The 14,934-nt window shown below is 52.7% G+C and overlaps 2 protein-coding genes across 3 annotated transcripts in view; one reads left to right on the plus strand and one right to left on the minus strand.

The window, feature by feature from the left end:
- Positions 1-554: 554 nt before the first annotated feature.
- Positions 555-7,186, plus strand: TESC (tescalcin). Of its 2 annotated transcripts, none has more exons than XM_069870836.1 (8): positions 555-690; positions 4,506-4,575; positions 5,534-5,614; positions 5,928-6,067; positions 6,155-6,216; positions 6,287-6,394; positions 6,797-6,844; positions 6,940-7,186. In XM_069870836.1, the coding sequence occupies exons 1-8, from the start codon at positions 633-635 to the stop codon at positions 7,015-7,017; spliced, it is 645 nt and encodes a 214-aa protein (XP_069726937.1). In that variant the 5' UTR covers positions 555-632; the 3' UTR covers positions 7,018-7,186. The 2 variants fall into 2 exon arrangements, with proteins under 2 accessions (XP_069726937.1, XP_069726938.1); XM_069870837.1 differs by having other exon boundaries at positions 6,006-6,067; positions 6,940-7,182.
- Positions 7,187-11,514: 4,328 nt separating this feature from the next.
- The window catches only part of FBXW8 (F-box and WD repeat domain containing 8), a 49,949-nt gene continuing 46,529 nt past the window's right edge, over positions 11,515-14,934 (minus strand). The window contains exons 10-11 of the mRNA XM_069870834.1: positions 13,179-13,295; positions 11,515-12,457 (exon numbers count right to left, since the gene is read on the minus strand). Coding sequence (XP_069726935.1) covers positions 12,313-12,457; positions 13,179-13,295 — 262 coding nt within the window. The 3' untranslated portion in view covers positions 11,515-12,312. The remainder of the gene's footprint in view (positions 12,458-13,178; positions 13,296-14,934) is intronic.

Here is a 14,934-nt window from a genome sequence, read left to right on the forward strand (position 1 = left end):
ACTGCATCAGGTTGCTCCAAGCCCCATCCAGCCTGGCCTGGGACACCTCCAGGGGTGGGGCAGCCACCAGTTACCTGGGCCAGGGCCTCCCCATGCTCATCGTGAAGAACTTCTTAATCTAATCCTGCCTTCTTTTTAAAGCTCTACTCCTTGACCTAGCTCTACAGGACCTTGTAAAAAGTCCTGTCTCCCCCAGCTTTCCTGGAGCCCCTTTCAGCACTGGAAGCTGCTCTAAGGTCTCCTCCAGGCTGAACAACCCCAGCTCTCTCAGCCTGTCCTCGCACAGGAGCTGCTCCAGCCTTCAGGTCACCTCCATGGTCTGGTCCGGACTCTCTCCAGCACATCCACGTCCTCCAGGGAGCAGGGGTTCTTGCCGCTGTGGGGCATTCCCAGAGCCTGAGCCCCAGCCACGCTGGGCAGGGAACAGGGAGGTCCCGGTGTCAGCGACACGAGCGGCGCGGCCAGGGGCTCCACGTGGCCCCGGTGCCAAGGGGCTGCCGGGGCTGTTAACTCTGGAACCTACTGACGGCACAGCAGCGGGGAGCTCAGGGACCCGGAGCAGCCGCACCGCCTCCCTCCCCGCCCCTTTATAAAGCGTTGGCGGCGGCTGCCGGCGCAGGGCCCGGCCCGGCATGGGCTCCGCGCACTCGGTGCCCGCAGAGATGCGGGAGCTGGCGGAGAGGACCGGCTGTGAGTACCGCGGGGCCCCTGCATCCCCCTGCCCGGAGCCGCCGCTGCCCTGCTGCGCCCCTCCCCACTGCATCCCTCCCTCTGCATCGCTGCATCCCTCCATCCCCCCGCGTCCCCCCGCGTCCCCCCGCGTCCCCAACCGCGGAGCCTCCTGCCCCACCCCGCGAGGGGGACACGGGGCACCCGGGGGGGGCTGCAGGACGTGTCACTGCGGAGGGGGGAAGGTGTCACTGGGGAGGGCAGGATAAGTCACCTGGAGGGGGGGCAGGACATGTCACTGGGTGGGGGGGAAATGCAGGTGTGTGACCCAGGGGTGCCGGAGTGTCACTGGGGCGGGGGGGGATGCAGCCATGTCACCAACAGGATTCATAGAATCATAGAATCACCAGGTTGGAAGAGACCCACCGGATCATTCAGTCCAACCATTCCCATCAATCACTAACCATGTCCCTCAGCACCTCATCCACCCGTCCCTTAAACCCCTCCAGGGAAGGTGACTCAACCCCCTCCCTGGGCAGCCTCTGCCAGTGCCCAATGACCCTTCCTGTGAAATTTTTTTTCCTAGTGTCCAGCCTGAACCTCCCCTGGCGGAGCTTGATTGCACCCCGGGGTGAGCCCAGCCCTCCCTGCAGCCCCCGGGTGCCTTGGGCTGGGGCTGCTGCCTGTGCGGCACCTCCCAGCACCATCCCAGCACCTGCCTCACGCCCCGGTGCCCCCGTCAGTCACCCCTGGAGAAGGGTTTAAAAAGGGAAACACCCTCAAAAGTCTCACTGACAGCCAAGGAAGCGTGTGCGATGACCCCATGAAATGACCGGGGGGGTATATTGCGCTGAGGGAGGATTTGCAGGGGTCCCACAGCGCTGTGGCTGTGGCAAGGATTTTTATGGATTTTCTGCTGCTGTAACACCTAGTGGAGGGCATCACAGCCACCCTGCGTCCCTTGGGACAATTGTAGAATGGTTTGGGTTGGAAGAGACCTTAAAGATCACCTGAGGAGCAGAGGAGCAAGGCTCTCAGGATGTGCCCATGGGGTGTTCCTCCTTCTCCCCCAGAGTTATAAGCCCCGAGAGCCACAGGGGCACCCGCAGCTCAAGGCTGGGTCCCATCCCCGCAGCCTCGTACCCATGAGAAGCTGCAGCAGCGATGTTTGCCTGGGCTGAAGCGGTTCTTCCCAGGATGATGTGATCTTTTCCTGCACCCAGGCCGATCCCGCAAGGCAAAACACGGCACCAGCGCAGCTCTTCCCCAGGGATGCCCTTTGCTCAAGCAGCACTAATCGCTGCAGGCTGAGAAACAGCAAACCCGGCACCGTTGGGTTTAAAGACTTTTTTTTTTTTCCTTCCCCCTATAGCATATGTTCTCGTTCTTGGACACAGTCCTGCAGCATCATCGTGCTGAGGCTGTTCCTCTACGATAGCAGAAGCCCCTGTTGCCCTTGAGCTGGTCCTTCCAGCAGGAAAGCCTCTGCCCTCTGTGCACGTGCAGCTTTGCTTCTGGAGAGCAGCCGAGCGCTGCTGCCTTACGCAGGACCTGGGCCATCCTCGGAGACCTCCTGCACCCTGCAGATCAGGGCCGGGCAAGGGACACCTGGGGTTGGAGAAAGAGGGAGGAAGACCCTTCTTTTTGTGCTGTGCAGCCGTGAGCTGGATGGGCAGCAGGGCTGGACCAACTGCGAGCATAGAATCATAGAATGGATTGGGTTGGGTTGGAAGGGACCTCAAAGCCCATTCAGCCCCACCCCTGCCATGGGCAGGGACACCTCCTACGGGAACAGGGGCTCCAAGCCCCATCCAACCTGGCCTTGAACACCTCCAGGGATGGGGCAGCCACCACTGCTCTGGGCAACCTGGGCCAGGGCCTCCCCACCCTCACAGCAAAGCATTTCTCCCTAAGATCTCATCTCAATCTCCCCTTTTTCAGCTGAAAACCATTCCTCCTCATCCTATCCCTGCCCTCCCTGATTAAGAGCCCCTCCCCAGCTTTCCTGCAGCCCCTTTCAGTGCTGGAAGCTGCTCTAAGGTCTCCCCACAGCCTTCTCTTCTCCAGGCTGAACAACCCCAACTCTCCCAGCCTGTCCTCGTACAGGAGGTTCTCCAGCCCTTGGATCATCCTTACGGTCTCCTCTGGACTCACTCCCACGGCTCCAGATCCATGGATCCAGCCTGTGACCCCAGGTTTTTGTCATGTCAGTGTCTGGGATGCTTTTCTGAGTGACCAAAGATTTTGGTGTGCGACCAAGTCCCAGATGCTGAAGTCTACGTGGTCCAGCTGCTCCCATGGTGATTCTGTGATGATGATGTTGACAAGGGAGAAAGCGAAAGGTCACTTTTCTGTGGCCAAAATTAGAAAGCAAAGTCTAGGGAAAGTTTCTCTGTGTGCGGACAGCAGCGGAGCCCCAGCCAGAGAGGGATTAAGAGAAAAAAAAACCATCATATGGGTGAGTTGGTGGTGCCTGAGAGCCGGGCTTCGCCACCCGAGGCCAGCGGGTTTCGGAGGGAACTCCCCAAAGTTAGGCCAGCAGCTTGAGTGGCCTCGTCCTGCAAAGGGTCCGGCAGCTGCCAGCGCAGACAGGGATGCAGGCAGGCACAGAGCTCCACAACCAGCACAGATGGGTTTTCCAGTCCCTTAATACAGGTCTGTGAGTGCTCAGCTTCATTGATCGGTACCGTTTCCATTTCAAGGCGGTGAAACAACAGAAATAGAGCAAAAGACATTATTTAAACATCATAAAAGAGAGAGAGAGGGAGCCTGCAGCAAGCACAAGAGTGCAGTGTTGACCTGTTGCCTCTCAGCTGCAGCGGTTAAGCGTATTCCATCCCTCAATCACATTTTAACATGCTTTTATCTTATCTGTGCTGCCCAGAAAGGCTGATGTCCAGCCACCAGCCCTGCCAGGGCTGCAGGGAGCACACGGGTCCAGCCGGCGCCCGGGGAGACGCCACCAGCTCCAGCAAACAGAGCTGCAAGGCGCTTCCCTGGCTCCTGGGAATGGCTTCTGCCAATATTTGCACAAGAGGCAGGCTCTGCTTGTCTCCAGGGGGCTGCAGAGCTTGGTGAGCCTGTGGAGAATAGCTGGGTAAAATGAAATCACCTGTGTCATGGGATTAAAGAGGTGAAAAGATGCTTCTGAGCTTCACACTATAACTTCAGCATCTGCGGGTCTCAAAGCAAGGCTGATGGGCACCCAGCGTCCAGCTCCAACTGCCCTGTGGATGACAGAGCTGCCCCAGTGGTTTGGAGCATCCCAGTGCCACCCAAGTAGCAGCAATTATTTCAAAGCCTAGCATTGCTTTGTAGATGCTGATAGGTCTCCTCCATGTTCAGCCTTTCAGTGCCCCTGGCTGCTGGCAGCTTTGGGGTTTTCTTTTTAGTGTTATTGTCTGTCCCTTGGCATGACTGTGGCCACAAGCACATTAATTGTAGAATGGTTTGAGTTGGAAGGGACTTAAAAGCTCTTCCAGTACCACACACCTGCCATATGCAGGGAAACCTCCTACTGGATCAGGATGCTCCCCATCCAACCTGGCCTGGAACACCTCCAGGGATGGGGCAGCCACCACTGCTCTGGGCAACCTCACAGGAAAACATTTCTTCCCTAGATCTCATCTCATCTCAATCTCCACTCTTTCAGCTGGAAACCATTCCCTATCCGTGCACTCCCTGATCAAGGGAAGGAGTTTTGCAGCAGGTTTTGGTGCTTACCTGTGTCCTCGGGGCAGTGGGCAGGAGCTCTGCAGACAGGTTCCCCCAGCAGGCTGCCTTGTGCCCAGGAACCTCACCCTGTGTCACCACCGTCTTTTCTTTTCCCCCAACAGTCACCTCTGAACAGATCGAACACCTGCACCGGCGCTTCAAGCAGCTGAGCCGGGACCAGCTGACGATCCGGTACGACGCTTCCATTTCCACCGCTGGGGCGATACCTGCCCCAGTCAGGGCTGGCCAGAGCCCCCAGACCCGCCTTCCTCAGCCTGGAGAAGGGTCCCTCGGCGAGATGCTGGGCTCCCAGGGGTGCAAGGATGAGCGCGTCCTTCCCCGTCATCTCTCAGTGGTGCTGAGCTGGCTCTCTGCAGTGCAGTGCGAATAATAAGAGGAAATATGAACAAACAGTGAAGCTGCGGTCGCTCCTGCCAAGCATCCCATTCCTTCCAGTTCTAAAATCAGTTTTAGGGAGGGAAGTGTGAAGTCCCTACATAGCAGCTAGGGTGGGTTTGCAGTTGTTCCCTGCAGTATCTGTGCAGGGAATTGTGCACCAAAGCCACAGCTCTGCTTCCTCAGGAAACCTCTGGCACATCTGCCCAGCTTCCCCAGCCACACGAGGAGCCAGCACGGACCAGGGAACCCAGCTGCCCTCTGCTTCTCTCCCCCAAGAGATTATTTCTTGGCTCATTTGCTTTATAAAAGATGCACAGCAAATGACCAGCACTGGCTCCCCCTGGCATCTGCCCAGCACCAGCAAGGGCAAGGGGGGTGGTAGCAGCTCCTTCCTTTGCCTCGTCAAGCCCCATCCAGGACCTTCTTCTTGGGAAATCTCTCTGAAAACCGTGCAGCTCTTTTCAAAGGGGCCCAAGCCTGAGCTGCTGTGTCCCAGAGCTTCCAAAGACCCATTTTAGTGGGGACAAAACTCTCCTGTAGCTGCACCAAGCACTGTCTGCTGGGGCAGCGCTGCTTGCCTTCAGTCTGAATTGAGGCAAAAGGGGGTTTTCATGCAAACCCTCCTTGTATTTTCGTGACTGCTTTGAAAGAATGAGGTTGGGACTTCACTCACACTCCCCCAGTGACCATCGTGGCATCTCCCTCCTCTGCAGCTCCCTCACGCTTTGGACGGTCTCTGTTGTCTTTGCAGCAAGGAGAATTTTGACAGCATCCCCGACCTGGAGTTCAACCCAATTAGGGGGAAAATCGTCCACGCCTTTTTCGACAAGCGGTAAGAACATCCCCAGCATCGTGGGGAGGGGCAGAGTAGAACCATAGAATTATAGAATCATTTAACTGGAAAAGATCTTCGAGATCATCGAGTCCATCAGGTAATTGTTTTATCCTCTGAAAGCTGGGCAAAGATCCCCCTCCCTAAAGGCTGGGATGGAGCCAGGGTGAAAAGGACTGGCATTTAAGCTAAGTCTTAGGGAAAAAACAGCCCTAAAGCTTTGCCAAGGGACACACTGGGCTCTGCAGCAGGCGGGAGTGGGTGCGTGGGGTGGGTCCCAGCTGCTCATAACTGGTGGCTCCGCTCTTGGCAGGAACCTGCGGCAGGAGTCGGATGGGCTGGCGGATGAGATAAACTTCGAAGACTTCCTGACCATCATGTCCTACTTCAGACCCATCGAGATGAACATGGATGAGGAGCAGCTCGACCGCTTCCGGAAAGAGAAACTCAAATGTGAGGCTTGCCCAAAGCCCCAGGGTGGAAGGGGGACGGTGGGATGGGGCTGCCCTGACCCTGCCACACTCCTGTCATCCCTTCCAGTCCTCTTCCACATGTATGACTCGGACTGTGATGGGAAGATCACGCTGCAGGAGTACAGAAATGTAACGTATGGTCCCTCCCGCCCCATGACCACCAAATTCCCATCCCCGGCTTTGACCCACTGTCTCATAGGTGGTGGAGGAGCTGCTGTCAGGGAACCCCCACCTGGAGAAGGATTCGGCGCGTTCCATCGCTGATGGGGCCATGATGGAGGCAGCCAGCATCTGTGTGGGACAAATGGTGGGAGCCTGTTCATTGCTTTACTGGGCCACGGAGGTACTGTGAGGGTATGAAAAAATGGGGCTGGAAGGGGTCCATCCTTCCTGGGGCTGCCCCAGGCTGCTTTGGATGAAGATATTTTTTTCATCCTCATTATAAGACCCCAGGGCGGCATTAATTATAAGATCCGAAGGGTGACAAGCAAGCAGCACCCCATAAAGCATCATTCTCAGTGCTTGGGGTTTTAGTACGTTTAAAACCAGCAGCTCCTTGCAGCCATGGTGGCTCTGGGAACCAATTTTTGGTTGGCCATGGGGCATGGTGTGGGGCCAGCACCGTGTGGGAGACATCCCACGTCACCCAGTACCCCAAGGCACATGTCCCATGGGGCAGACGTAATGTTTTCTCTCTTGCTGCACACAGGGGCCGGACCAGGTGTACGAAGGCATCACCTTCGAAGACTTCCTTAAGGTTGGTGGCATCTCTGCTCATCTCCCCAGGAAGAGGCACCAGGGGGTCACAGGGAACCTGGGTGCTGGGCCCTGCTCACCTCCTTTCCCTTGCAGATGTGGCAGGGGATCGACATCGAGACCAAGATGCACGTCCGCTTCCTCAACATGGAGACCATTGCACACTGCTACTGACCTCCACTCCCTCCAGGGAGGAAGAGGAGGAGGAGGAAGATGAGGACTCTGCAGCAGCTCCATGTTCTTGGCACCAAGCACTTTGCACCTGCTTGCGTGCTCATCCCATGGTGGGGCTGCCTTCTGCTCTCTAGAAACATAAGAGGCTTTTATCTGTAATAAAAAGTATTTATCTTTTTACTCCTTGCTGAGAAATACGCTGTCCATCCATCACCCAGGGCCTGGCTAGGTCTCTTCCTCTGCAGAAACCCTCCACAAATCCTGGTCTCCCCCTAAATCTGAATTTATAGCCTCTGCTACATGCTGCTCCAGGGAAGGAGCCGCACTGCTTGTGCTGAGCCTCCGATTTCCATGCCACGCGTGCTGAGGGATGCCTTGGGCACCTGAAGGGCACTCCACATCCCCCTCTGCACCCCATGAGATGCTCAAGCCAGCGACGGTGTCAAGAGCATAAGGACTAAACCCCATTTAAACCTAAAGCAGCCCCCGCGGCTGCATCTGCCAGCTACAGCCAGGCAGGAGGAGCAGCGTGGGACTGCGCTGGGGCCCACGCTCTGCCACCACCTTCCCCCCACTGGGGCTGGGGCGCAGGCAGCAGGGATGCAGGGACACGGGCTCCTGGCAGCCAGGTGGCTCCCACCTCCGCATGTTCCCGCTAGAACAAGGCACCAGAGATAAGGGTTTATTTACTGGTATTAATAACTGGATGGCTCGAGGCAGATTTCTGTCTCTAAGGGAGCCTGAGGTGGGAAGGGAGGGGGGGGTGGGGAAAAGGGCAATGGTTATTTTTAGAAAAGCTGGAAAGATTTGTTTGTTTTATCAGAAATAGCTTCCCCCGGTGACATGTACGCTCAACGGGAAAATAGTCCCTGCCACAGCACGAGTGCAGAAGGCAGGGCACGACGGATGCACGGCCGTGTACAGCCCCGGTGCCAGCCCCTCCGGCCCCAGCGTTGCAGCCAGCGCCCACCACCTCCCTGTCTCAGGGCACCGATAATTTCTCCTTCTGCTCTGCGTGAGTTGGGGGCTCTGTGCTGCCCAAACATCCCTGCACTGAGGGGGCAGAAAAGGACTCGTCCTCGCAGGCTTGTGAAGCTTTGCCCCTCTCAGAAACGCTGCTCTCTGCTTGCAGCTGCTGGAGAGAAGCCCCTGTGCTGGGAGAGCTCGGCTGAGCCAGCAGCAGGAGAGCGGCCGCGCTAACCCAGCGAAGGACAGCCCTTCCCTGCAATGCAGTCCTGTCCTGGAGAGACCTGCGCTGCTCGGCAGCACCGAGGACACGCTGGGGCTGACCCGGCTTTGGAGGGAGCCACAGGGATGGGGCCAATCCTGTCTGCCAGTGCAAGGCACAGGGATGCCACCACGTTGCGGCTGTAAAGCCGTGGGACAGCGCTGGCACCACCCATGGCGTTGGTTGCACCACTGTGGTGCTGGCACATGGTGCTTGACCTGGGCTGGGTGGCAAGAGCCAGGGTTCCTCACCATGCATATGAAAGCACAACATTCAGCTTCTCCAGACATTCCCAGGTTCCAGGAGCACACACCGGCTCCTTTCCCCATCTTCTCACAGGAATTAGCATAGAGATCATACAATCACGGCATGGCATGGGTTGGGTTGGGTTAGGAGGGACCTCAAACTCCATCCAGTTCCAAACTCCTGCCATGGGCAAGGACACTCCCCACTGGATCAGGTTGCTCCAAAAGCCATCCAACCAGACCCTGAACACCTCCAGGGATGGAGCAGCCACCGCTTCTCTGGGCAACCTGGGCCAAGGCCTGCTAGATTTTTCTACTACAGCTCCATAGATGCCTGTGTCCTACCCATGTCCTCTGCAGCAGGACAGTGCTGCTATGCACCACCCATCACTTCTCACTTAAGTCAGAGCTCTGAAGCCTGGCAGCAGCTGAAGGATGCGATACAGGGACAGCTTCCCCCTTTGATCATACATTCCCTTTGAAGAGTAATAGGGAAGAACATTATATCCATGGATTCTCCTCCCAAAGACAATGAACATTTTTCATTTTTGCTAGTCATCACTGTCAACACCACGATGCAGAAGTGGTTCCTGAGGCTCTTTACCTCAAACTGCTTCCTCCTTCGATGCCTTTTGATTCTCTAGCTATCCCTGACTACCCAACCCGTCTGATGGCCACCAGCTCTTACACAGTGAGCCTTCACCTTCAGTCTATCCTCTGTATAGTCAGTCCAACATTGGTCTAACATGTCCTGATGGCAGCTCTTCAACTCGAATCCCTGTCATCAGCCCTGGGCACCACCCAGCACAGAAGAGATGTCCCATTCTCCAGTGCCAACCCTGGCCTGTGGTACACATCAGGGACCTGCTGAGGCAAGAGTCACAGAATCACAGAATGGTTTGGGTTGGAAAGGACCTTTAAAGGTCACCTAGTCCAGCCCCCCTGCAGTAAGCAGGGACATCTTCAACTCAGTCAGGTTGCTCAGAGCCCCATCCAACCCAGCCTTGAATGTTTCCAGGGATGCAGCAACCACCACCTCTCACGGCAACCTGGGCCAGTGTTTCATCAGCCTCACTGTAAAACGTTCTTCCTTACAGCCAGGCTGAATGTACCCTCCTTCAGGTTAAATCCATTATCCCTCGTTCTATCAACAGTCCAGCTTTGCCCCTACCCATCACAAACTGGCAGAACTACCAAGTCCCCAGATGGGAAATCCAAAAGTGGCATCTATCTCTGGTAAAGATGGGATGGTGACTCCAGTCTTGCTCTTGAAGTTATACAGAAGAGGTTCCCTTTCGATGTCACCTAACACTGCCGAAGACGTGAACAGTCATGACTGCTTTTGCCATGCTCCAGCACCCACATCAGTGCAGTGTTAATGACTACCCAGCAAAGTAGGACAACATCCGTTTTCATAGACAAACAATAAAATCCCAATACAGATATTCTCCAGCAGCCTAAGTGCCCTCATTTGCATTGTGAATGCTGGTTAAATACATACACAATCTTCTGTTGTGGTACAACCTTCCTAAATAAATTCAAGTGATAGGAAAAACAGCCCAAAAGGACCACTCTCCAACCCAGTCGGAATTGAAGGGCTGCATCTGGACTATGAACCAACAGAACAGTGGTGGTGGGGACAGAGAATTTCCTTCTCTACTGGAGTTGATGCAAGCTGCCTTGTATCTGGATGGGTTGCTTTGGTCCCCAATGAAGTGAGGACTTGTAGATCTTCTCTACACAATCCAGAGGCAGCCTTGCTGCAGACTGTGGAAGGAGAGGACAAGTGCGGAGGTGACTCCAGGAAAAGGGCTCAACACATACACAAGACAGTTATCTGCTACTTGCAGCAGGGAGATGAAGAAAGAACAAAGCTGCCCCGAGATAATGAGGCAAGATAAGGAGAGTAAAGTCGGAACAATCCAAGGGTGTATGAAGCAAGACAGGGCAGCAGGTCACAGCACAGAGGGAAGAGAACAATGACAGCAGAAGCTTTCTCTGTTCAGCCACATCAGACGACACAGGGCCGGAGCAACCCAGAAAATCACCTGTGCTACAGAAACTGCTATTTACTTGGCAGGTTTTGGCTGACCTCTTGTCCAAATTGCACGTCCGTGAGACTTCTTATTCTTCCAGGAATGAAGGGAGCTGCCTTCTCAGAAGGGCAGAATAAAATAAAATGTGTTGGTCAAACAGAATGACTTTGCCCCTTGCACTTCTTGTATTGGTCCACAAGGAGGAAAAAGTTAACTGTTCAAAACCAAACACAGATGTGAAAGCTGGCCTAGGGGTCATGGAAAACCATTCCAAGCCAAAGACCATGACGAGCTGTGCAATAAGTCAGTCCTGGCAGCACAAAGTTCTCCCAGGTTTGGCAGCTGGTGAAGGGTGGGAGTGACAGCCCAGCCAGCCCTCTCTGCAGGTTCGGGCACATTCCTTGCATCTCCAGCACTGCACTTTTAAACTCATTTCATTAAGCCATCAAAAGGGTGTGACCTTAAAACCTAACCTCAGTTTAAACTTGATTTAAGGGGCTTTGCCTTGGCCCAATAACTTTACAAGGGAAAAACACAACCAATAAAAAATACTTTTAAAACAGTAAAACACATCCATGCAAAACGTGAGCTCTTGTTCACCAAACTGGTTCTACCTAAGTCAGTGCAATATGGGTTTAACACAATGTCTTAACTCCTCATTCTCACATCAGGTTCCACTCAGATGTTTCTCCACAGCATCACTGGAACTACCCATGCAGAGGGACTGCAGCCAGTTCATCCCCTCTGCTTCAATAAACCAACCTGATCAATTCCCAGCCTGGGAGTAAGGCCAGTGTCAGAAACCCAAGTCCCAGGCATGCAGGAAAAGCCTCCAGGTGCTGTGGAAACACACGATCCAGCAAAGAACATACCCAACAACTGCCTTGAGACATAACAGCCTTCTGTTTCAGCTCACAGGAGTTATTTCACTCTAACAAAACCACCACAAACACACACAAAGATATAATTAGAAACATTTAATCCAGACTTTTAGAGACTTATAAAAATAATTTATTTTAAAATAATTCTGATGTGTGGCCTGCTTAGTTTCTAAGCACCCAGCCTGGCCAAGGCCAGCCATCCCCTCCCTCTCTCCACCAATCTTCCCTCTCCCAACCACCACAACCTTTCATGCATGGTCCCGGTCCTAGACACATTCCGATACACTCCGAGGAAAAGAAGAATTAGCAGCTCATTACAAGGAAAGACATTTCAATCATGTTGCTCAGACAGATGCTTTTTTCGAAGTCCTTGGTGTTTTCCTTTCCCTCTCAGGATAGGCACGAACTCCTCAACACTCTTCCACCCTCCCACCGCTCCGGCAGTTTGCCACCCAGGGCTTTCACTTCCTGACCATGTCCTTTGCCAAGATGGAATCAACAGCATTTTTCCCACAAGCAGCAGGAAGGAACATTTTTGTTTACACTGAAATATACTGCTCCCTTTCAGTCTCTCTGTTCCACCACAGCAGAACTCTGAACATAGTCTAGTGTGATGTTTATGGGCAGCCATAGTCTGTTCTGGTTCACATCCACAAGTCCTCAGCCCGTTTGATGAGCCTGCAACCAACACCAGCATTTTGGTGCTGGTCTCACGTGGAGATCCATGGTCTCCTCTGGCCACGAACTTGGCAGAGGGCTGGGCCACAGAAGCCAAGTAAAGTGAGTTACCTACATGTTACCATAGGGAACCGCAAGGCCAAGGCTGTAGTTATAACCAGTCACTTCACCATGGGAAGAGCAGCAAATAGGAAGGATGCTTTCATAAGCCAAGTAAAGTGCGTTACCTAAATGTTATCATAGGGAACTGCGAGGCCAAGGTTGTAGTTGTAACCAGTCACTTCATCGTAGGAAGAGCGGCAAATCGGAAGGACGCTTTCCACAGCCAACTGGTCCACCGAGAACTCATAGGCATAAATGATTCCTCGATGCCTGTACAAAACACAACCAGGACACACCATAATTATATATTTCACACCATAATTATATATTTCAATGGGGGAAATGAAGTTAAAGATATCCATAAAGGATCAACATTTGATGGTTTAGAAGCTGAATATAAAACTGCATCCATTCTACACAACCACTGTCTGTGCAGTTTTAGTTTTAACAGAGAAAACTCTCTCCTGCCTCCTTCCAGGGACCCCACCAAGCCCTGGAAACAAACAGTGAATCATTCGCTTCAGCACTGCAGAGACATGACTGTTATCTGCTGAAACATTCCTCATCTGCTCAGGAAGGGGGAAGAAAAGTACATTGTAGTTTGATAGCTCAATGAGACACACTAACAGCCATCTGAGATGCAAATACCAAAATCTGGAGTTTAAAAACTAGCAGTTTTCCTTTAGGAGGAGATATCATTACTAATATCTAGAGCAAGAAAAGGGCTCCATTCCCTGTCTGGCTTCAATGGCCTTTAAATTCCTCTGCAGAAAAGGAATGTATTTTTTTGTGCTCAGAAGTAAATAAAGAGCCGATTCATCAATGATCTTGAAAGCCCTACCTTTAAATGTAGGGCTATTTTTAGATGCTATAACTTCTCTATTACCGCTCTGAATGATGACTCAGGTACTTAGTGTGCTATTTTAAAATATATAAGAAAGCAGATCTTTGCAGTGCCCAAAATCCTACCCCTTAGAGCTGGCTTACTCACTTGCGGTGCGTGGTAAGTTCATCATCCATGCTGCTGGTCCCTCGGGGAGTTTTCTCATCAGGGATGTTCGCAGTGATGAGGCTGTGAGAATTAAACCATATGTGGCGGACTGGATGTCTGAAAAATAACCCACAGCACTGAGTGAGATGCCAACCATACTAGATTCCCAAAATCCAAGTGCAGTAAAGGATTAAACTCATTTAAATCACGCCCTCTCTAAGGCCAGAGGCTGGGAACCTGCACCTTTGGCTCTCCTCCTCCCCTCCAGAGCAGATAAACACAGCTTCTATCCCCATCTAGTGGGCTCTTACCAGAACACACGTGGAGGGCAGACTGTTTCAGACACTTGGCAGCATGTAAACTGCAAGGGATGCAGGCTGAGTGCTTGCTTCGCTGCTTTAAGGACACTCCTGGGAAGAGCAGGGTGCATCCCAAAGAGAAGGATGGGGCCCTCACACCCCCATCCCCAAACACTGAGCTACAGCTGACTGAGAAACGCACTACACAGCACAAACTCTGAGGTCTGGTCTTCTTTTCTTTTCCTCTCATTGAAGAACAAAGTAAACCTGAACAATTTTAACAGAATTTACTGTTCAGGTAGGAGTTATATAACTTCCCAGATGAAGGCAGCTCATCTCCATGACCCTAACGTGTCTCCTGCCACCAGCCTCAGTTTCTGCCCCTGATTTCCATTCACGACACTGGGCTGTAGGCACAGGGAACAGCACGCACACCTTATCTACAGATGCCTTTCTGACTGAAGTGATCCCTTCTGATTCCTATATAGATTAAGCAGTATTTTAAATGTTGAAGCTAACGATTTTGCTTCTAGCATATCCCTAAAGCTCAGCAGATCTGCACTGCCTGCCCTCCTCCTTGCCACGCTCGTTAGTGCTGCTCCAGAAGATAATCAATGCAATATTGTCCTTAATGCATCACAATGGGCTTTATAATCTGCAGGGTCAAAAAAGAAGGAGATATCTGCTATTAATCACTGACAACTCCAACTTGAACTCCTCTGACTGTAAATACCTCATCTAGCTCCTCTTTGGGGAAGATGCATTAAAGAAAATAATCAGGATTTACTCATTCTATTAAGGGCATCCTTAATAAAAGGATATAAGGGGAGAGCTTAGAGCAGCTTCCAGTACCTGAAGGCGATGACAGGAAAGGTAGGGAGGGACTTCTTACAAGAGCATGTAGCAATAGGACAACGGGGGATGGCTTTAAATTGGAAGGGAGAAGATTTAGACTAGACCTTAGGAAGAAATTATTCATGATGAGCATGGGGAGGCCCTGGCCCAGGCTGCCCAGAGCAGTGGTGGCTGCCCCACCCCTGGAGGTGTTCAGAGCCAGGTTGGATGGAGACTTGAGCAACTGTGATCCAGTGGGAGGTGTCCCTGCTCATGGCAGGGGGTTGGACCTGGATGGGCTTTAAGGTCCCTTCCACCCTAAACCATTCTATGATTCTATCACTCAGACTTAGAAGGGGCTAAATCCTAGAGGTCCTCATTCAGACAAAGACTCCCTTGGAATTTTGCCTTGGTCAGGAAATCATAATATGTCTGCAGCAACTAACAGTCATCTTCAGTTACAGGATACTGAGCTCTGTTTGTACCTTCCTCACAAAGTTTGTGCTTTCAGTACAAACTAGTATTTCAGTATTTAAATTAAATACCAGCCTGGCTTTAACTGTCACTGCTAAGGGAATGCAAGAACAAGGTGAACAGACACAGGCATCATGTATAGATATAGC

This window comes from Phaenicophaeus curvirostris, chromosome 17, assembly GCF_032191515.1.
Source record: "Phaenicophaeus curvirostris isolate KB17595 chromosome 17, BPBGC_Pcur_1.0, whole genome shotgun sequence".
In the NCBI taxonomy this organism is placed as follows: Eukaryota; Metazoa; Chordata; class Aves; order Cuculiformes; family Cuculidae; genus Phaenicophaeus; species Phaenicophaeus curvirostris.

Excerpts from the sequence above, each read along its gene's own strand:
- TESC (XM_069870836.1), top strand. The coding sequence starts at position 633 with ATGGGCTCCGCGCACTCGGTGCCCGCAGAGATGCGGGAGCTGGCGGAG. Across the intron at positions 6,395-6,796 it reads GCATCTGTGTGGGACAAATG|GGGCCGGACCAGGTGTACGA; the intron begins GTGGGAGCCTGT and ends TGCTGCACACAG. Across the intron at positions 6,845-6,939 it reads CCTTCGAAGACTTCCTTAAG|ATGTGGCAGGGGATCGACAT; the intron begins GTTGGTGGCATC and ends TTTCCCTTGCAG.